The following is a 22,007-nucleotide window of genomic DNA, read 5'->3' as shown; positions in this document are numbered from 1 at the left end:
TCAAAAATAACTACACCCACTTAGCCATTTCCATTTCCCGCTGTTGCTATGTGCTTGTGGTCATTAGAGTGAATGTGCCAAACTGTACTCATTATGGACAGTATTTTCAATGGGAAACTTTTAAATAGACCCGATGGTATCTTCCCAGACCTTGTTTCAGGTGAAATCAGTTTGAATCCAATGGTCACATTTCATAAATTAATTAGCACTAAAGAAGGAACAGTAAATCAAACAATTAAAATCAATTTAGAAAGTAATTGTATCACAATGCTATAGAAGCTAGCTAGTCCTTGGGAGGTCTTCATAAAATCATTCTGTGCCCAACATCTCAGAATTAGGAAGCAAAAGGGGTGCCAATACTGTGTAAGCCTTAATGTTCACTTCAATGTTATGAAGATTAATCACAGGAAATAATTTCACAAGATTTAATGCACTGAAAATATTTTTTTTTCAGGATCAGGGCGTAACTGGCAGGCCAGTATTTATTGTCCCTCGCTAATTGCCCTCAAGGAGATGTTGATGAGCTGGCCTCAACTAAGTAGATTGCCAGGCCATATAAGAGTCAACCACATGACGTGGATCTGCAGTCATATATAGGCCAGATCGGGTAAGGATGGCCAATTTTCTTCCCTGAAGAGGATTTATAAACTAGATGGGACTTTACAACATAACAATTACTTTTCTTGGCAGTTTGCATTTACAATGAACGGTTGTTATTTTTCCAGATTCCAGATTATTAATAATAAATTTAAATTCCAACACTACTGTGATGGGATTTGAACTCAGATCTCTGGATTGTTAGTCCAGGTCTCTGGATTACCAGTCCTGTATTTAACTGCTGAGGCATCACTGTACTTCCTACCTAAACAACCAAAGGTAATTGGCCAACTGTAATAAGTGGTTGCAATTTGCGATATTACCTAACGTTGCTCAAAAAATAATTTTTATGAATTAAAATATCACTTTCAACAAGTGATGAGATATAAAGTTGAATATTAATTACTTTCTATGCACCTTCAATTGAACACCAGCACAGTTCATTATTTCTTGACTGCCAATTTCTGGCAGTACTGTTTGAGGCAATTGCCATAGTTTAGAGTAGGAAGGTAGTCTGTGGTAATATGTGCATACTCAGTCTTATTTTTTTTAAATTAAAAGCTCTCAAAGAGGATTAGAAACCTGGGCTTACATTATCATAGAAAAACAGTTAGACAACATAAAACAATGAGGTATGTTCCTTCACCAGACAGATCACAATGGTGCTTTGGTCACATAATGGCTCAATAAATTCAAGTGAAAAAAACATAAGATAAACAGCAGCTTCACAAAACTTGACATAGAAAGATTGGTTACAGTTTCAGGTTCAGTATCTTCATGATAAAAATTATGATCAAAACCGTTGGTGAAACAGCAGACACGTGACAGATGAAATTTCAGTACAATAAAGTCTGCTGTGACACATTTTAGTAGGGAGAACAAGGAGGGCCAATTTAAGGAATGATACCGTTTTAAAAGGGAGTGCAAGAACAGAGAGATCCAACGATGTATAATTGACAAATCCAGTTTTGGAAGATGTATCTAACAGCGTATATAACAGGAAACTAGTGATATAGAATAGTTGGAGTTACAAAATGTATTCACTAAGATGCAGAACTAGCAGTAGGGTGGGAAAAATGCTAGAATCTATAATGAAGAATGCAATAACAAAACTCCTTGCAAAGAATGATAGGATGGAGCTGAGCCAAAGTGGATTTTTGAAGAGAAAAATCATGTTTGACTCATTTGCTGCAGTTCTTTGAGGATATGATGAGTGGAATAGTTAAGGGCAGTGGGGGGGGGGGGGGGGGAGAGAAACGGGGGGCACTAGATGTGGTATATTTGGATTTTCAGAAGCTGTTCCATAAAGTTCTGTAAAGGAGGTTGATCAACAAAGTTAGAGCACAGGGAATTAGGGGTCATGTATTGAGAATTGGTTCTCAGAAAGCAAAGGGTGGGAATAAACAGATCATTCTCAGGTTGACAGCCTGTGAATTAGAGGGGTATCACTGAGATTAGTGCTTGGGTCCCAGCTTTTCACAGTCCACATCAGCAATTCGGCTGAGGAGACCACGGCTGCTGACAATATTAAACGAGCTGAGATAGTGAGTACAGAGGAAGATGTAAAAAGAACGTGGACAAGCCGAGTGGGTAAAAACATAGCAGATGGAATATAATGTAAAAAAAATTAAGTTATCCACTGTGGTGAACATAACAGAAGAGTAGAGCATATGTTAAATTGCTCGTAACCCGAACAGTTCGAAAGTCGGAAATGCGGCCTGCTAGCAATATATTTAAACAAAAACATGGGCTAACCAAGGGCATTGTGTAGTTAGACCAAGGCATTTAACTTTACCATTCAGATATTGCCACGAACTGAGTTCCCACATGACAGAAGATACCTGCAACCCCACAGCAGCTGGCAAATCCATCCCACTGGTCTCCCAAATGCTTACTTGTATGTACAGGCAGATAGAAGTCAGGCATTCATAACCTGGGGATGACCTGTATTCTAATCACCTAAGCCAGAGAAAACATCAATCTTGCATCTAATTCTGAAAGAATTTTGTACTTTTCAATGAAGTCGATCTGGTGAATCTTCAGTGCACTCCCTCTATCTCAGTATATCCTTCCTTACGTAGATCAGAGCTGTGCACAGTATTCTAGATACAGTATCACCTCTGTCCGACATAAAATGAACCAGACTTCTCTGCTCTTGCAATCAAATACTCTTGCAAAAAAGGCCAACACACTGTTTGCTCCTGTAATTACTTGCTGTACCTGGATGTTAATTTCAAGTGATCTGTATCAAAGGACACTCAGGTCTCCTGGAATAACAACCTTCTTCAATCTCTCACTATTGAACTAAAAACTCATAGTGTTCCTGCTTATCTCCCTCCGTAGGGGGGAACGTCTAGGTTACCCTGTTCGAGGGGAGTTTAGCAAGTGGGACCATTACTCTCCAACCGTCACATTCCCCTCCCCCTACCTTGCGCCATCGGCTTCTCAGTTTTTATTTCCCTCCCTTTGTCTTCCTCCATCTCTCATTCACCTACCATTTTCTCCCAACTCCACCGCCCGCTCCCCTCCCCTACCTGGTGCAACCCGCCTGTCACCTTACACCCCTCCTCGGTCCACCAGTCACCTCAAGGACTCTTTTCTCATCACTCCCCTTCTCTTTATACTGGTCATCTCACCCCTCCACACTCAGTCCTGATGAACAGTTTCGACCCAAAATGATGACAATTCCTTTCCTCCCACAGATGCTGCTTGACCAGCTGAGTTCCTTCAGCAGATTGTTTGTTGCTCCAGATTCCAGCATCTGTATAATCTCTGTGTCTCTGAAGCAACAATCTGCTGAAGGAACTCAGCAGGTTAAAAACTTTTTTTTACCAAAGTGGATGACCATTACATTCCACAACAATTGTATCCACAACAATTGTATCTATGGAAAGGTTCTCTCCGTCTTCTCTCATGGAATAATGTATTACTAAATTTGAAACTTCCAGCATCCACTTAATTCAAGAAACTTGTTTACTTCTGCCTTTGTTTCTTTCCCTGCATTAGACTCCAATGACTCACAAGCAGTGGGTAGGATTGCAATTGAAACAATACGTTTAGGATAGTGCTACTTACAAGGGGCTTAAAAGATATGTAACAGCACTCAAGACCTGCTCTCCCACTGTTACTCTCCTGTGATGATGCAGTAGTATGAATTCTAATGAGGGGAATTTTTTATTCCTCTTCAAGATTCAACAGGTGTAACCAGAGAAGGTGGTGCTGTTTCAGTTCAATCAAAAAATGACAAAAACACATTATCAGCCATCTGCCAGACAACCTTAAAATCAATGAAAAAGTTCTTGGAGCAAAATAATAGAGTAAAAGTACCTCAAGATGGATATCAGGGGGTGGAAGACCTGCTGATTTTGTTCGTCATACACATATCAAAATTACATGCATTTCAAATGACAAGTTTCATTTCAATCTTTTGAACAATCTTTGGTTTTAAGTATTTGAAATGGTGGTGATACAAATAGGGGTACATTTTTTGGGCATAAATTGTTGAGCAGTAGGTCAGGAAGAAAAGCAAAGAGATCAAGGGTGGAAAGAACTTGTCAGGTTTTTATCTCCAATGCAATCCAATGTATCAATCAAATTAACATTTAGAATTCACTGACTGCACTCCTGAGTGGCCATGATTTATACAGATGGAAATACAGCATGTGGGGCCATGAATCTCAGCATCACCTCCTGTACACTAGCACAGTCTCAATGCTTCTGCATTAGCTGCAGCACAGAAAGTTATTGTGGTTGTGCAGACCCATTGATGCAGAGAAGCTCAAGAGAAGTTTGACAATGATAGGAGGTTGAATTTAATCATCTTGTACCTTGAACAGTCTCTTCACTACCAACAGATATTGTTTCTTATACAAATGGTGGATGTCTCCTATCCCATTTGTATTAAATAAATATACCAGGATTCCTTGGACAGACAAACTGACCAGGGTTGAATCAATATCTGCTCAGTAACCTGCATCTACTTTGTACCCACAGCCAGCACCAGATTAAAAAAACAAAATTTAATTGATTGGAATTATTACCAAGTTTTCACAAGGATGAAATCTTTCCCATGCGGGTAGTATTGTGTGTGCTGAGTTCCTACATGTAAACTGGATTTTACTTAAATAACAGTGTACGAACTTCACGGAGTTTTCACCAAGGTCAACTACAGCTGGCTCCAGTGATAATATTTCAGTACCATACCTCATACAAGTTCCATGCAAGGAATTAACAATGTTTTTGCTTTGGTATAAAAAATACATGTATACTTTTTTCTCCTTTCTTTTAAAAATCAGGTCCTTGAAATTCCAAAATGCTTTCAATACATCACCAAATATCAAAAGTCAATTGGTCATAATGGTAGAAACCAATTCCACACGGAAGCCTTGTATAGCTGGGACACCCTTTGGACCCAGAAACAGTTCACTAGAATTGAAAAGGTGCAATGCTCAAATTCAACGAGTGAGTCAGTGATAACGCACTGCATATACAGGCACAATCTAAGTCCCTCTGCATTAGCTGCAATTGCATGGAAAGTTACTGTGGTTGGAACAGAGAAGCTCAAGAGAAATTTGAGCCAAGCTGATGGTGATTATTTTCCAAGCTTGGTTCTCCATACACATGTTCCACATTTTCTGAAGATATAATAAGTAATATTTTGAAGAGTGCTCATCCCCTTTATTTGTAGATTTGTACCAAGTTTGCAAATATGCTTGAACTTCTAACCCTACCTCAACAGAAAATGCCAGGGTGGCACAAAAAACATTTGTCCCCACCATTTTTTTTGCGTGGTGACATATTCAAAGGTGTGTGAGTCAATAATTTTGTAAACATTGGTGACCTCTGCAGATGAGTCTGTGCAATATTAATCACTCCTGTTGCCAACAATGTAAACTCTCTCACTGCTGGTGTGAAGTAAAAAAGCTCAAACATGCCCAATGTGACCAGCTGATATCCGGCTTAATGGCAATATCTGATATAATCTGATAGAGTCTGCAAAGATGGAGCCGAGTGGGCAAATACTCAAGACAATAAGTTGCTAATGTAAACAAGTAAGAATGGGATAAATCTAGGAGATAAATCTTCTCCTCTGGCCCAACAACAGAGGAAACGGATTGCAACTTGAGTGCATGTCCAAAAATGCTCCCTAATCCACTGAACCTGCAGATGCCGCTGTTTACATTCACAACAAATGTGCAGCAGCAGGAACTACAATACAATTTCATAACTTATGAACGCTTTACTTTCAAAAAAGACTACCTTAGTAATGTTCTTAAACTCCAGCATTGGCTTCTCCAGAACATGGTCCTATTACCACACTTCCCACTATCATTTTCCTTCATCCACCCTTTCCCTTTCACGTGTACATCTGAAATATTAATAACTTATTTTACAAAACTAGTTCTGTTCAGTTAAAAGTAGCAACTGCAATGTCATGATCATGTTCAGCTCTTCACTGCAAAGAGAGAAGGCTAAAGGTCAAAATGGAATCGGTATTGACATCTTGGTGGAGGTTAAGCTATGGGAGGTAGCAGCTTCCAATCAGCATCCCTCATTTGCCCAGATGTTGACTTGCGTATGAGAATGACACCAGCAATCACAATTCCATTCCGAAATATGGGAGAAGCCGCACACCTCAAAAGCTCTCAGGAATATTTTAATACACATGGGTTAGGGAAAAGGAGGGGAGGTTCCTAGTGTGGATGGAAGAGAAAATGTCACAGCATTTACTTCTAGTGCTGGCCAGCCTCTCGGATGCGACAGGCAACCGCAGTGATCAGAGCCGCTCCCTTGCCGCTGCCATCTTCTGACTGCAGGAATGTCACCTTACACCTGGGGGACAGGCGCTCGACAGTCTCATGCATTATCGTAGAGAAGCTGCAAACAAGAGAAAAAGACATCAATTAGACAAGGACCTGCAAGATGACAATTAAAGATAAATTGGGCCAGGCATTTCCAAACCATCTGCATTAAAATGTCCCTTTTTATGGATGCATTAAATGGACATTCAATTTAGATACCTGTTGTTCCCAATCTACAGAATACAACCCATATGAACTGCTACAATTGTATAGTGTAAATTTAGTGACCAACTTGTGTACCAAGAAATAGCATAACAATAGAGAAGAATTAAAGCAGTTACACTCTTATCTCAAATGTTACGTTTTTGGGAAATGAAGTTAGAACATCAGAATGTAATATAGAATGTCAATTAAATCATTAAGCCTTTCACTTGTGAAGCAGCTATTTACAGGGTAAAGCTGTGCCATTGCAACCGTATTGGAAACTGTATGCTGGCCGTGATAGCAAGAGGAATTGATTATAGGAGCAGGGATGTATTACTGCAAATGTACAGGACCTTGATGAAACCACACCTTGCATATTGTAAGCAGATTTGACTACCTTTTCTGAGGATCAATGTTCTTACCATGGAGGGAGTTCAGAGAAACTTCAGCAAACTGATTCCAGGGATGGTGGGATGAATGTATGAAGAGAAATTGGACCATTTAGGCTTATATTCACCAGAGAGTGGAAGATTGAGAGGGAATCTGATAGAAACCAACAAAAATCCAACAGGACTGAACAAATTAGATGCAGGATGTTTTTGATGGCCAGGGAAATCTAGAAGCAGGGATCACAGCCTTAAGGATAAGGAATAAGCCATTTAGGACTAAGATGAGAAATTGCTTGAGTGGTCAACCTGTGGAATTCTTTTCCACAGAAAGCAGTTGAAGCTAAATGATTAAATATATTCAAGAAGGAGTTGAATATTTTTCTTAGAGCTAGAAAAATCAAGGGATATTGGAGAAAGCTAGAACACTATGCTGAATTTGGATGATCAGCCATGGTCATATTGGACAGCATAGCAGGCTTGAAGGGGCAAAGTACTCCTATTTCCTACCTTTCTATGTTTTCTTTTCCACTTGGGCTTTTGTTTCAGACATATTATACTTTTTAAAACTGTACCAAACTGTCTCTCAAACAAAATCAAAAAATAGAATCAACTATTCATATACTTCCAATTTCTGACTTATTTCAAATCTCACCCCCAATACTGAATGGATGTCACAGACCTACTTATTCTCTTCTTCACTTTGCAACACTGATTTTCTTGGCTTTTCAAATTTTCAAAGCATTCATAGATCATCCTGTTACCCAAAGGATTGAATTGTTCATTTCACCATCCGAGTAAGTTTATCCGCTGGAGGAGCCTCAAGTGGATGCCATTCGTTTGCCACATAAAAGGAAATGAAATTGGAATGTCAGAAACTTAGAGCTGCCCTCATGTACCTCTGGGGAGAGCCAGGGATTGTGAGCAATATTAACTTAAGGTCAAATGTTAGTGTTGCAAATAAAAAAATCTGTGTGGAACAAGTAGATCCTGAGTTGAGGGGCAGGATAGATTGGCCATCTGAGACTGATCCTATCAAGAAGTCCATACACAAAGACCTCCAGGCGGACTTACTGTGGATGCAGTTTGTACAGTGTCCCATCCAGTCCAACAGTGACCTTCAGGTGGTCCAGGTTACGGTTCTCCCTGATCTTGTCAACGACAGCCGCCAATCCAGCACCGCAAAGCTGAGCTGCTCTACGGGAGACCACCCCACACACCTCCTTGACAATGATGCTGTCATCGCAGGTGCTCTGCAGGCCCAACTGTTGCAAGATGGCACGGACCTGAAGCAATGCCAGTCGATCGCTGCAAAAGACAGAAAGGCAGAGTGAAGGCGTTAACTGGCAGACAAATGACAACAGTGACCAGCGTGGATAGTGCATTTTAATAAGAATAATGAATCCATAATAAGGGCCTCGGAAGAAGGAACATAGGAAGCTAGAGGATACAGACCAATATAGTATATCAGAATCAGGTTTACTATCACTGACAATGAAATTGTTGTTTTGTGGCAGCAGTGCAGTGCAAAGACATAAAAATTACTATAAATTACAAAAATAAATAAATAGTGCAAAATGAAAGGAATAATAGGGTAGTGTTCATGGGTTCATGGACCATTCAGAAATCTGATAGCGGAGGGAAAGAAGCTGTTCCTAAATTGTTGAATATGGGTCTTCAGACTCCTATGCTCATATGCAACAAAAGTAGTAATATAGATTAATAATTCCATAAAGTAAAGGAATAAAACACTGGGATTAATTTCTTACAAGGTAAATTTGAAAGTCAAAGAAGTTACTTCACAAATTTATAAATCCTTAGTTGGACAAAAGTTGTGTTTCTGGTTGTGAAGCACTTTCTTTAGGAAATCCTGAGGTGATGAAGGATGTTTTATAAATGATAAAACATTTTTTTCACTTTTAGGCCATTGATTGCTGTGGAAAGGGAAACATGACCAAACCATAGAAACACTAGAATGTGAAAATCAAAAACACTGCAGATACTGGAAATCTAAAATAAAAACAGAAAATGCTGGAAATGCTCAGCATTTCCAGCATTTCCAGCATTCTATCTGTGGGAAGAGAAGTCGAGTTTACCTTTCAGGTCGAACACATCTGTCCTACAAGATTCAGCTAGCTCAGCCTGTGGTGATATTACCAACCTATTCTGGTTGATGGACCCTCAAACAGAGTGCGTTCAGTGCTCTTGCTACCTTTAGTGCTTCTTCTAAGTGTTATACAACAGGGAGGACAGTAGGTGGGAAGCAGGGGCAGGTTTCCTTGCCCATTTTTTACCTGATGCCATGAGATTGTGATGGAGCAGTCTGGCACATTGCCGCCAAGCAATAATTTTGTGAGTACAACTATGTCAGGTTGTTGCTTGACTGGTGTGTGGGACAGCTCTCACAATTTAGACATCAGTGGCCTGCTGTTTGTGAGGAGGTCTTTGTAAGATAGTATAGTAGCTACTTTGAGTGATCCATCTGCTTTCATCCATTTTCTGCTTTCGCACAGCTGTAGTGATACAACTAAGTAGCTTGCTAAGCTATTTCGAAGGACGGTTAAGAGTCAACCTTATTGCAGTGGGTCTAGAGTCACAAAGACTGAGTAAGGATGGTAGATTTCCTCCATGGGGGGGTGGGGGGGGGAAGTACAGTGCTGGTTCACTGGTTAAATTATTGGTATTCTAGTAGTAGTAATCCAGAATCCACTACTGATCCAGAAACCTAAACTAACAATCCAGGTATGCACATATAAACCCCACCTTTGGCTTCTACAGAAGGTAAAGTGTGGGATTTGGGTGAGGCAGGAATGTAGGATGCTGTTTAATACTTAAGAAAAAAGGGTTGAATTAATACAGAGTGCATAGGAAGAACAGTGATAGGGAACTTGATATTTGGGGGGGTGGGGGTGGTGGCCACAGACACAGACATGATTCTGGGATGGTGTGTTGCCTTCTCAAGCATTAGGGTCAAGGATGTTACTGAGTGACTGAGGGAGGGAGGACAAACAGGCAGAGGTAGTGGTCCATATCAAAGCCAATGACATGGATAGAAAGAAGGAAGATGTCTTGCAGGCAGATTACCCAGAGCTAGGGAGGAGAATAAGGGACCATGCCTCTGAAAGAAGGACAGAGCAGACGAATGCTGGGCCGGAAAGATGCCATAAGAGCATGGGCTTCTGGGTGTAAACACTTAGGACTGAATGAAAAATGATTCAAGACCAAAAAGAACCAAAGCTGTCTATCAATTTTTTTAAGTCTCCAATTGAACAGTGATACTCAAGAACTCTCAATCTGTACCAAGTTACGTGATCTCAGCTGGTTGGGAGTAGGGCAGGGAGTAAGGGTTGACATCTGGATTTGGTAAGAAACATTTTGACAGAAGTTCCTGTTCCTAACTGTTATAAGTGGAACTGAGTGATGGTGTTCATACAATCCACTTATCTCTTTCTGCTGCCCCTCATCTATTTTCTTCTAAGCACAATTTGCTGGTGTTAATATTCATATAATTACAGTCCTCATGGCTGGGCTTTAGGAATTGAACCACTGATATTGAAAATGAAGCAACAAATAATCTGGCAGATGAATTCAGCAGGTCCTGACGCAGGGTTCTGACCTGAAACACCAACAATTTCTTTCCCCCCACAAATACTGCTCAACCTGCTAAGTTCCTCCAGTAGATTGTTTGTTCCAGATTCCAGCATCTGGAGTCTCTTGTGTCCTGATGGTGAAAGTGATATTTGGTTGACAATGGTACATTTTGTGACAATGATATAATTGTTCACATCTTACATACCTCTCAATCTGAGACAGGTATTTGGTTTCAAAAATGCCTCGTGTCTTGAGCCTTTCTGAGATCTTCCCTCGAAACAGCAGACCTTGCTTTGTGAAGTTGATTAAGATGTTACGGACAATCTCTCCCAAATACATTCCACTGATCATCTTTTCATATCTAGAGAATCAATCAAAATCAGATAGCTATTAATATCACCAAGAAAGAGAAATTGCACAAATACTGTTGAAAAAAAGTGTTGTGTAAATTTCCTGTAACATGCACAGCTCATCTCCATTACCCTGCCTGTTCACTGACATTCAACCTCTGGGAACTAGGGGGCCAGCTTACCAAACAACAAAAGCATCACCCTTGTCACCAGGTTTGATAATAATGTTGGGATTGGTCCTTAGTGAGCAGGTTGCCTCAAGTTCAGAGGAAGGGATATGTTAGAATAAGTAATAGCAGTGGAAAATTGAGATAGCCAATGTCACACTGTCAGTTAGCAACGAATAGATCTGGAGAGTGCAAGGGGCCAGAAGGAGGAGAATTCTGAAGACAGGACAAAGAATCCACAGTCTGGGATGAGGACTCCTGGCCAAAGAAATGGGAATGCAGAGGAAGGAAAGCTCAACATCCTGTCGAGTTTGGAATTGCCAATATCATTATTCGTAAGTTAAGCACTGTTCATACTGTGAAATCACAAATAACAAACAACAGTGATACCAAACTGAACTAGAGCGGACAGAGGTCATCATCAATCCTGACACTCAATGCTGTACTTTACATTAAAGCGCCTTCTCAGAGCACAGTAGTTGAATTTCAGCCCAAGTAACTGTGAAGCAATTGACCGCTTGCCATTTTAAAACCTTCTCCCATTTTCCTTCCTTGCAGTGTCCTTACAATACCACACCCCAAGTAACTATTCTTCATGCAGAAGATGTGGACTGTGTCAACAGATAACTGAACCCAACCATGTGACATCCACATATTCCATGTTTTTCGATTATTTACTGGATCGTAACCAGGAATCCTCGAGTCACCCATCCGTGTCCACTCCAAATCATACACCTCCCCCCCAGCAGCTGGTTTCTCTTATTCTCATAGAGCTACAATTTATATGTTGTCCCACCACCCACACAGTCGTTAGAGGTTTCTGTTCCCTGACAATCACCATACAATACCTCTGCTTCCCAGGATTCAGTGAAAGTTTATCCACTTCCACATCAAATTCAGTCCTGAGGTCATCCAAGCAGCCATTGTCACCAAATGCTCCCCACTCCATATTAACACACATCCTTCCTTCGTCTCCTTCAACCATCTCCACATTCCTCATTTCCTCCATGTAACAGGCATTGCACCCAGTTCCTGCAGAAAAGAAAAAACAAATAATGTGAACCAAGCTAAGATACAGGGCCATGGAGTTTGGAGTGGCCTCAAGTTTATCGAGAGAAGAATCAGAGACGCTGGTATTGGAATAACCAAGGCCACAGATGACAAAAGGCTCAATGTCAAAGGATGACAGATTCCCCCCCCCCACCCCATAAAATATTAGGTGAATTGTTTCAACAAGCTGGTTGTTTCACAGCCACCATTATTGTTGAAAACTTTTATGTTCAGTTTATTTATTTCCTTGGGTTTAGATTGACCACTTGCCAAAGTGCAATCTCAACTCATGTCTTGGGTTCTGGAATGGTGCACCAGCAATATAACCACAGTAGAACTGCTCTCTTGATCAGATTTAAAGCAGAAAATGGCGCTGATCAGCAGAATAACTGGCTTTTAATCTGAACCTGAACCAGGTGTGTTTTCCTGGGATTCAGTCACGTGTGTGATATTGAGCTGATGGGCTGCAAAAGATTCACATAAACCATCCAACATTTATTGACAGAACACAGAACAGATAACTGACCAAAGCACATGATGCAGCAAATGCTTTAAATGGCTCAAGGTTCCCTAGTCATATGCCTGATGCTTTAGCTAGTCATAGTGCAGTGAACAAGGGTAAAATGAAAAGAAAGACAAATCAATGTGATTATGATTTTCTAAAGTTAAACACCAGGAAATGTTCATTTCTTTGATTCAATCTGAGGTCATGGTCACTTTATTTCCCCAAGAGTTGTAACTGGAAATTTTGCTCCTGTCAAGTACTCACCCACAATGAGGCCAACTTCGCAAAAGGGATCATCATAGCCACAGGACATCATTGTTCCAACTGTGTCATTAACGATTGCCACAACATCTAAGTCAAACTCCTGGATGGGATAATAAAACAAAATCATTTGCACTGCAACTCATGGCCATCAGAATGCATGTATAAAAGCTCAGAAAGATCACAGATCAGAGTGCAAGAGCAAGGAAGTCACGGCAAACCGTTATAACACGGGTTCAGCTACAAATAGTGTCCAGATCTGGGACCCACACTTTAAGGAAGAGGTGAATGTTTTGGAGACGCAGAAGAGACTTACCAAAATGGTTCCATGGTTGAGGGACTTTAGTTATGTTTAGACTAGAGAAGCTGGAGTTGTTTTCCTTGGAAGGTTTCAAGGAATCTTTTAGAAGTTTTTAAAATCATGATAGGTAAAGACTGATGACTTAAGTGTTCTCATTGGCAAAGAAGTCAAGAACTAGGGGACACAGAATGAAGGTGAATGGCAAAAGAACCAAAATTGACAAGTGGAAAGAATTTTCAATAACCACTTGGCTTGGGGCTGGAATGCACTCCCGGGGGAGCAGTGGAGACAAGTTCAATTGTAGTGCTCAGAAGGGAGCTAAAGGATGAGGATCAGAGAGTGCAACTAGATGGATTGACTTTATATAGAGCTAGTGTGGTCTCGATGGGCCCAATGTCCTCTTTCCATGATGCAAATACTTTATGATTCTCTGAATGAGAACTATTCAGAGGTGAAGTTGAGAAGAGCTTTGTACACAAGGGGAGTGGGTATGCAACTCCCTACTCCAAATCCTGTGGATGTTGGGGGCCAACTAAAAAATTGAAATGGCATGGATAGATTTGTTTTAGGCAAAGGATGTGGAGCCAAGACAGGTAGATAGATGAGGTGGATCAGTGAAATGTCCTCCCCTACTCCCATTTACCGCACTGTATTTAGTGAACCTATTTTTGTTGGGTCTTCAGACTGCAAGCACTCTAAGCAGCAGCCAAATGCAGACAGGCTGCACTCAAACTGACATTTTCTTACCTCTCTCCTCTTGATGGCTTCTCGAAGGAGGTCAACAACATCTTCACCTTCACAACCAGAAGCTTTAAATCCTTTGGTCCATTTTAAAAGAATTCCCTGCAGGATGTAAACATACAAACATCAGTGCATGGCCAGCTATCCATTTACAGATTACATGCCCATGTGACCTTCACATGCCCCAAGCAGACATTTTGCTTTAGAAGTTCCAGCTTTGACTGATCATGGATGAATCCATGTGTTCTGTGTTCTCCCACCCCCTCGCACTCAAACTTACTGCCTTCAAATGATCATTTTCAATTGAATCATTAATCTCAAGATTATACTGATACTGGCCATGGTTCGAGATGTGTTAATAGAGATACTTTTTATTCAGAAGAGGAATGACTGTGTTGAGAATTGACCCATGTTTCCAGTCCACCACTTTCATATCAACTTTGGATCAGAAGTTGAGTAAAACTCTACCCTACCTCAAGCAAAAACACAAAATCTCATCAAAAACATATTTCAGCTTTCTCCCAAGTCAGGATTTACCACAGAATTCTCCATCTTGAGTGTGATAACCAACTGTTGAATTCTGGATAGTTTTTTTGTAGAGCACTTTTAATTAGACTGCAATTTCTCAAACTCATTTCACATAAAACCATGTAGAAAATAGAACATTTTAATTTATTAATTTGGATTTAAACCAAAATGTAATAAATTAAACCAAAATGTAATAGATGAGAACATCCAGTGCGTGGAATGTCTGTGCTGCCCAGTTCCTTTGGGGCTGACAGGACCAAAAAAGTAGTAATTGATTTGCTTATTTGGTCCTCAACTACTCTGAGATAATCTGGCTGTACAGATCACGCCTGGGTGCATTGCCTGCATTACTGACCTCATCCAGGTTCCTCTGCTCACACGGGAAAGAGAAAGTGAAGCCCAATGGAAGCATACAGTCCTTCATCCCCATATACTCCAGGAAATCAGCAATACAGTGAACGATGTGATCAAAGAGCTATTGAACAAACAACAGCCAAAAAGTATTAGGGATTGAATGCACTTATGGTCAATTCTCCAATAAACCATCTGAACTTATACTCTTCCAGCCTAGTGTTTTGAAAGCATATTTCATAGCCTTGGGACATTCCAACAGATTTTATTGAAATACAATAGAATGTAGTCACAGCTGTACTGTAGGAACTGCAGCAACTAATGTACAGTCATACAGAATGGAAACAGGACCTTCTGCCCAGTGAGTCTGTGCCGAGGATCCAGCACGCTATATTAAACCTATACTAATACCATTTTATTCTCCCCACATTCAGTAATAGAGAGATACAGCATGGAAACAGGCCCTTCGGCCCATTGAGTCCATAGTGACCATCCACCCATCCTGCAATAATCCCATTCTCCCTCCATTCTATCCACTCCCCTTAGATTCTACCACTGACCGACACAATAGGGGCAATTTGCACTGGGCAATTAATCTGTTGACCTGCACATCTTTGGGACGTTGGAGAAAACAGAGGAAATAAACACAGTCACAGAGAAAATGTGCAAACTCCGTATAGGCAGCACCCGAGGTCAGGATTGAACCTACATCTCCGGCGCTGCAAGGCAGCAGCTCTACCAGCTGTGCCACTGTACTGGTTGTAGAAAGCTAGAATTTTTCCACCCAAGAGGCTGGATGCATGCACAAACTTAAATTTACAGAATGGGGTCAGAAGATTTTTTAATTAAGGATATTCACTGATACCAATACTGATCAAAAGAAAGTAAAATGCAGTTAAGGTAGAGATTAGCCATTATCTAATCAAATATCTGAGGGGCTGAATGGCCTAAAACTCTTAATATTCAAAGCACTTCAGTTGGTTCCATTATTTCACTTCTTTCCCTCAGCACTCCACTGCCTCTGTCCCCATCCCCCACCACAACACACAACTTGAAAGTCAGACTTTACACAAAGCAGGAAGTTATATTTTGTCAGATTTTACCCACAGATGTTGCTGATTCAAATGGCTCAGGACAAAATCCCATCAACTCTCACCAGATTCTACCTCTCACCTGCACACTGGGACAACTTACAGTGGCCAATTAACCAACAAAATGAACAAATGCAACTGAGCCTCCGTGCCCTCTGGCACAGAGAATTATAAAGCTTCACCATTCAGAATGAAGGAATTTCTCCCCATTTCAGTCCTAAATGGACTGTCCCTTATTCTGAAACTGTGCTGGTGGTCCTAGACTCCTCAGCCCTGGGAAACATCCTCCCTGTGTCTAGCCAGTCAAGCCCTTTAAGAATTTTTTTTATGTTTTGATGAGATCACCTCTCATTATTTTAAACTCTAGAAAATATAGTCCTGGTCTAGTCAATCTCCCCTCATACAACAAACCCTCCATCCCTGGAGTACTTGTTACCCACAGCGGCCTTGTGTTCTGCTCACCTCCTCCCCTGTTCCTTCCATAGCATCCATAGGAATGGTGTAGATCTTGTTGTGCATTTCCACAGCACGGCGTTTCCCACCACGAACCTTCACAAGCAGCACACGGAAATTTGTACCACCGAGATCCAGTGCCAAGAAATCACCCTTTTCTGGAAAAGAGAAAAATTTACTTTTTTTTAAATGCAATCTGGATCAAGAATGGGGAAAAGTACTTATGTGCACTATTCCCAAACATTCCCATAGCAGAGTACTGGTAAAGTATACCACAAAGGTCCCTTTGTATTGTCCTACCATCATTGAAATGGAGATCTCTCTCATGCACTGATTGTTGTTTTATTTGGAGTCATTATATTTTATTTCAATCACAGAAAACTACTACTTGGGCACCATTTCCAGTTCATAAGCTAGGCTTATATTACCTAACAAAGAGAGGACTGTTAATCTTCCCATGATTACAAATGCCTGACTTATATACAGCCCATATAAATGAACACGTTTGGGAGACCGGCAGGATGGATTTGCTGGCTGTTGCGGGGCTGCAGCTACCTTCTATTGCCTGGGAACTAGGTTCGAGGCAATATCTGAATGGTTGTTAAACACCAATATCTGAATGGTTGAGTTAAACTACATGTTGCCCTTGGTTGGCTTATGATTGATTTAAATATATTGCCAGGTGGCCGCATTTCCGACTTGCGAACTGTTCGGGCTATGAACAGTTCACAGGGACGGAACCCTGTCGTAACCAGGTGAGGACCTGTAGAGGTCTTTAAAAATTAGGAAAATATTTGATAAGATGGTTGCAGAGATGTCTGGAATTGAAGGTTCATAGACAAATTACAACTGAAGACTGAATAATGCTGGGGAAGATTTAAATGCGATCAGCATCACTGGAGAATTGATATTAGGAATACTACTGGTTCTAAAGACTGATAAGTTCCCTGACCTAAATGGCTTGTGTTCTAGAAGTACACAAAATTATGAGAGGCATAGATAGGTAGATGATAAGAAAGTTTTCCCCAGAGCAGATATGTCCAAACCAGAGGGCATAGGTTCAAGGTGAGAATCAAAGGGTTTAGAGGGGTTCTGAGTAAGAATTTTTTTCACCCAGAGGGTGGTTGAGGTCTGGAACACACTGCCTGAGAAGTGGTGGAGGCAAGTACTCTCACAATATTTAAGAAGTATCTCAACATGCCCTCAAATTGCCAAGGCATGAAGGCTACGGACCAAGTGTTGGTAAATGGAATTAGTATAGATGGGTACTTGATGGTTGACATGGGCATAATGAGCTGAAGGGCTTGTTTCTGTGCCTAATGACTCTACAAATCTAAGTAAATTGGTTTATTATTGTCATATGTACCAAGGTACAGTGAAAAACTTTGTCTTGCATGCCGTCCATACAGATCATTTCATCACTTCAGTGCATTGAGGTAGTACAAGAGATAACAATAACAGAATGCAGAATAAAGTGTTACAAGGGAAAAACAAAAACAGAATACATTATAAAGTGTTTCAGTTACATGGAAAGTGCAGTGCAGACAGACAATAAGCTGCACGGCTATAACAGGGTAGACTGTGAGGTCAGGAGTCCAACTTATCATACAAGGGGACCTTTTAATAGTCTTATAACAGCGGGATAGAAGCTGACATTGAGCCTGTGGCTACCAAGATAGTGGATGCATTGATTGTAAACTTCCAAAACTCCCTGCATTCTGGAATAATAACAGAGAGTTGGAACATTTCCACTGTGACAGCAGCTCTTCCATCTGTCCCCCCCCCCCCACTGCCACCACAATGAACAATTAAACTAAAGTGATTCAAATTATGACATTTATAGCCAACAGAAAGTTGGGAATTATATCCTACCATCTAGCATAGATGGACTTTGGGTCAAAACCTGAGGACAGTACACTCAACCACTATACAATTCAGCCTTTTCGAACTCTGTACCTGTTCCATCTGGTGTAGACCGCACGTAAGTTGCCAACATTTTTACAGTTGCCGTGTGGTGAGTTTCTTTCTTCAGGCCACGTTCCATTTCCACCTTCATCCTTCTCTTCACTTCCAGTAGTTGTTCATCGCTCAACTTAAAGGCAGACAAAATCTCCTCCCTCATCTTTTGTTGCTTAGCTAGTCTGTAGGCCACTGCCGTTACCATAGCCGCACCCTTTCCACTGCCATCTTCAGAGGGTAGGAAACGAACGTCACAGTTAGGGACCAACCTTCTCACTGCCTTGTGCAGCCGTCTGGCAAACCTGTTGAAAGGGGACAATGCTCTCACTACATGATGGTATATTAAAATATGCCGCTGTAAGTGTTGAAACTCAGTCCATTCCTTTCAATATTTTTTAAGGTTCATAGTGTTGCCTAAAGTAGGTATAAACTATTAGTTTCTTACTGAGGGTGTTTCTTGTACACAGATCCATCCACACCAATCGTAGTCCGCAGTCTCTGGACCCCTTTGTTTTCTTTGATGCGTCTCAGGACAGCAGCAAGTGTGGCAGCGCAGAGGTTTGATGATCGGGTGGATACAATGGTACAAATCCGTTGTGTTGCTACACAGTCATCTGATGTTGGCTCCAGACCCAATTTGGTTAGAATATCTTTTGCCTTCTGCAGTCCATCACTGTCCCTGAAGTTTTAGGCAGAAAAGAAGCTGTTAAATTTTCCTTACTCACAATATTTTAAGTTTTAATTCTACAAATTAAAGTATTTAATGAATCATATTCCACTTAAGATTTTTGGGAACAGTGCATCTTGCCTCTCACCTCACCCTCAATGTGTTCTCTCTTCAGAATTGCATGTGGTTACATATTAGTGACATTACTAGTCCGATTCAGAGAATGTAGATTCAAATCCTAATTGATAATGTGATTAAGAATCTGAATTCAAATAGTTTTCAAAATTTGGAAAATTCATTAGGTTCATTACAGTCCTCTGGAGAAGGAAACCTGTCACCTCTCCCTGGTCTGGCCTATGTGTGACACCTATCCTACCATGTCTGACTACAATAACCTCTGAAGTGGCAATGGTAGCTAGGAATGGGCATTAAATTAAAGGGCAGTCACAGTAGTAGGGCAGGCACGCTAGTGTAGCAGTTAGCGTAATGCTATTACAGCACCAGTGACCCAGGTTCAATTCCGGCCACTGTCTGTAAGGAGTTTGTACGTTCTCCCCATGTCTGCTTGGATTTCCTCCAGGGGTGTTCGGTTTCCTCCCACATCTCAAAGACGTACGGGTTAGGAAGTTGTGGGCATGCTATGTTGGCGCAGGAATTGTGGCAACACTTGCGGACTGCCCCCAGAACACTCTATGCAAAAGATGCATTTCACTGTGTGTTTTGATGTACATGTGACTAATAAAGATATCTTAAAAATGCTGGACCTACCAGTGACATGCACTATTGGCATAATTTCTTCAAATTCATCTAACACTAACATATTTCATATTTTAATAGTTATCTGTGATGACCTTTCTACAAATCAGTTATTGATTTAGATTTTAAAAATTCTATCTTATTTCTCTATTTTATTTTAAAACCATGTCATTTTTTGATAACATTTCCCATAAAATTTTGTCCAAATTGGTCTTGGTAATCCCTTTTCAATCTATGTAAAAGCATTGCCTTCTGTGTCTATGAAGCATCTGGCATATAGTTCCTCACCCTTACCATCTGATACCTGACTACATGAAACTTTCCGCTTACTTTTCAATTGCTGAGACATATTTGGTTTCAAAGTGGCCTTTGATGAGTAGTTCTGGTGTGATCTTTCCCCCAAACAGCAGTCCCTCCTTTGCCATCTTCACTAAGATAACACGAACAAGCTCGCCCATATACATTCCACTGATCATCTTCTCAAACCTGCAAAAATAAGACGGCTTGAAAACATGCTGTATGTTTGTTCTGGCTATCCATCCAATTCTTTAAAAGTTCATAACAAGAGTCATGTTGTCATATTTGCAATTAATATAAACAGGAAAATGCCAACTAGGAAGAGACTAGCTGTTCCAATAAGCCTAGCTTTATTCATGAAAAGCCACATCATGATTATAACTGCGCCCTTCCTGTCCCACATCCTCACTTCTTTACTCACTCCACCAAAAGAAAGGCAAAAAAGAAAACAAAAATGGGGCTAATTCCTCTTGGACTATCCCAGACAATTAAAACCAGTCCATTGACCAGGTTCACTTAACATGAGCTCTGTGATGTTCCATGTATTAAATATTCCATGTGAATCATAGCATTTAAAAAGTGCTTCATACTGTGTGCAACCATTTGGTAAGAATCAGATTTAACTTTTAACTTACAGTCTTATTTAAATTATGCAGTCAGCCTCATTATTCCCTGGGTGCAGAGGTGCATTTTGACAGACACCAGCAACTCTGACACTCCATCGAATCAGTTAATATTCATGTGCAAGTCTAGACAGTGGATGTCAGCAGATTATTCCATGATGGAGATAGGAGCGCTAAGTCCATCTACCTCTGGACATATCTCAGGTGGCATCAGTAGAGAAATCTGTCAAGTGAACCATCATTCAGAGGTACAGAGAGGATACCTACATCAGCGCTGATGATATTAGGTCATTCTCCACAGATTTCATTCAGTTTCTCACAAAATCAAGTGGTGATCAAGGTAATGGAAAGCAGAGAGCAGGTCAATGGAACAATAGAAATTACTGCTGATATTAAGCCTGCCTTTCAAATCACACCATGCAGACTTGGATCACATTGCCTGCTTCATTGTCCCTGCATCAAAATCCTATTCCTCATTACTACCAACAAAAGGACACATTCATTGCATGGACCTCTGTGACATTCGTCCAAACCACATTCCAAAAATGTCTCCTTCCCTGCATTCAGTGACTTACAGCTGTTTCCCAGGATTGATGGACCCACTGTCAATCTCTCTGTCAAAATCTGTTCTAATGTCATCCAGTTCTCCCAGGTCACCAAATGCGCCCCACTCCATATTGATACACATCCTCCCTTCGTCTCCTTCCACCAAATCAATGTGCTGCATCTCTTCCATGTAACAAGCATTTGTGCCAGTACCTACAGAAACACAGGCAACAGAGTTACACAAAGAAAGTAACACAGCTCACAATTCTAAACACAATTTAACAAGGTCCTGGGGTACAGTGATGGTGCAGTGATTAAGATACCAGACTAGTACCAGAAGTTTCAGAGAAATTATTTTAAATCCCGGCAATGTACCTACTGAATTTAAATTCAGTCAAAAACCACCTGAAATTCAAAGAACTTAAAGAAAAAGAATTAGGGATAGTGGTGCAAGACATAAGAAGGTAAAAAAACAGGAGCAGCAGATGAATATTCTGCCCCCTGAGTCTGCTACATCATTCAACAAGAGCAAAGGCGAGCTACCTGACCATGATTTCCCGCTTTACTCCCAATAAGAGTCATACTTGCAATTAATATAAACAGGAAACTGCTGAGTAAGAAAAGACCAGCTGTTCCCAAAGTGTCCATAATCATGAAAACCTACTTCATTATTATCACTGTACCCTTCCTGTCCCACAACCCCACTTCTTTACCCACTTCCCCATGTAATCTGAAAGGCAGAGAAAGAAATTTAGAGCCAAAAAGGTTCTTTAAGATCCAGA

General features: G+C 40.7%; 1 protein-coding gene across 4 annotated transcripts in view; it reads right to left on the bottom strand.

Annotated features, from left to right (window-relative positions):
• Window positions 1-605: 605 nt before the first annotated feature.
• Window positions 606-22,007, bottom strand: part of hk2 (hexokinase 2) — a 100,797-nt gene continuing 79,395 nt past the window's right edge. For all 4 annotated transcript variants that reach the window (XM_052041226.1, XM_052041225.1, XM_052041223.1 and 1 more), the window contains exons 7-18: window positions 21,255-21,438; window positions 20,090-20,245; window positions 18,782-19,015; window positions 18,334-18,638; window positions 16,387-16,535; window positions 14,838-14,957; window positions 13,961-14,056; window positions 12,916-13,015; window positions 11,945-12,128; window positions 10,785-10,940; window positions 8,063-8,296; window positions 606-6,474 (exon numbers count right to left, since the gene is read on the bottom strand). In XM_052041226.1, coding sequence (XP_051897186.1) covers window positions 6,330-6,474; window positions 8,063-8,296; window positions 10,785-10,940; window positions 11,945-12,128; window positions 12,916-13,015; window positions 13,961-14,056; window positions 14,838-14,957; window positions 16,387-16,535; window positions 18,334-18,638; window positions 18,782-19,015; window positions 20,090-20,245; window positions 21,255-21,438 — 2,063 coding nt within the window. In that variant the 3' untranslated portion in view covers window positions 606-6,329. The remainder of the gene's footprint in view (window positions 6,475-8,062; window positions 8,297-10,784; window positions 10,941-11,944; window positions 12,129-12,915; window positions 13,016-13,960; window positions 14,057-14,837; window positions 14,958-16,386; window positions 16,536-18,333; window positions 18,639-18,781; window positions 19,016-20,089; window positions 20,246-21,254; window positions 21,439-22,007) is intronic.

Source organism: Pristis pectinata, chromosome 29 (genome assembly GCF_009764475.1).
Source record: "Pristis pectinata isolate sPriPec2 chromosome 29, sPriPec2.1.pri, whole genome shotgun sequence".
Classification (NCBI taxonomy): Eukaryota; Metazoa; Chordata; class Chondrichthyes; order Rhinopristiformes; family Pristidae; genus Pristis; species Pristis pectinata.
This window is presented reverse-complemented; position numbering and strand designations above follow the sequence as displayed.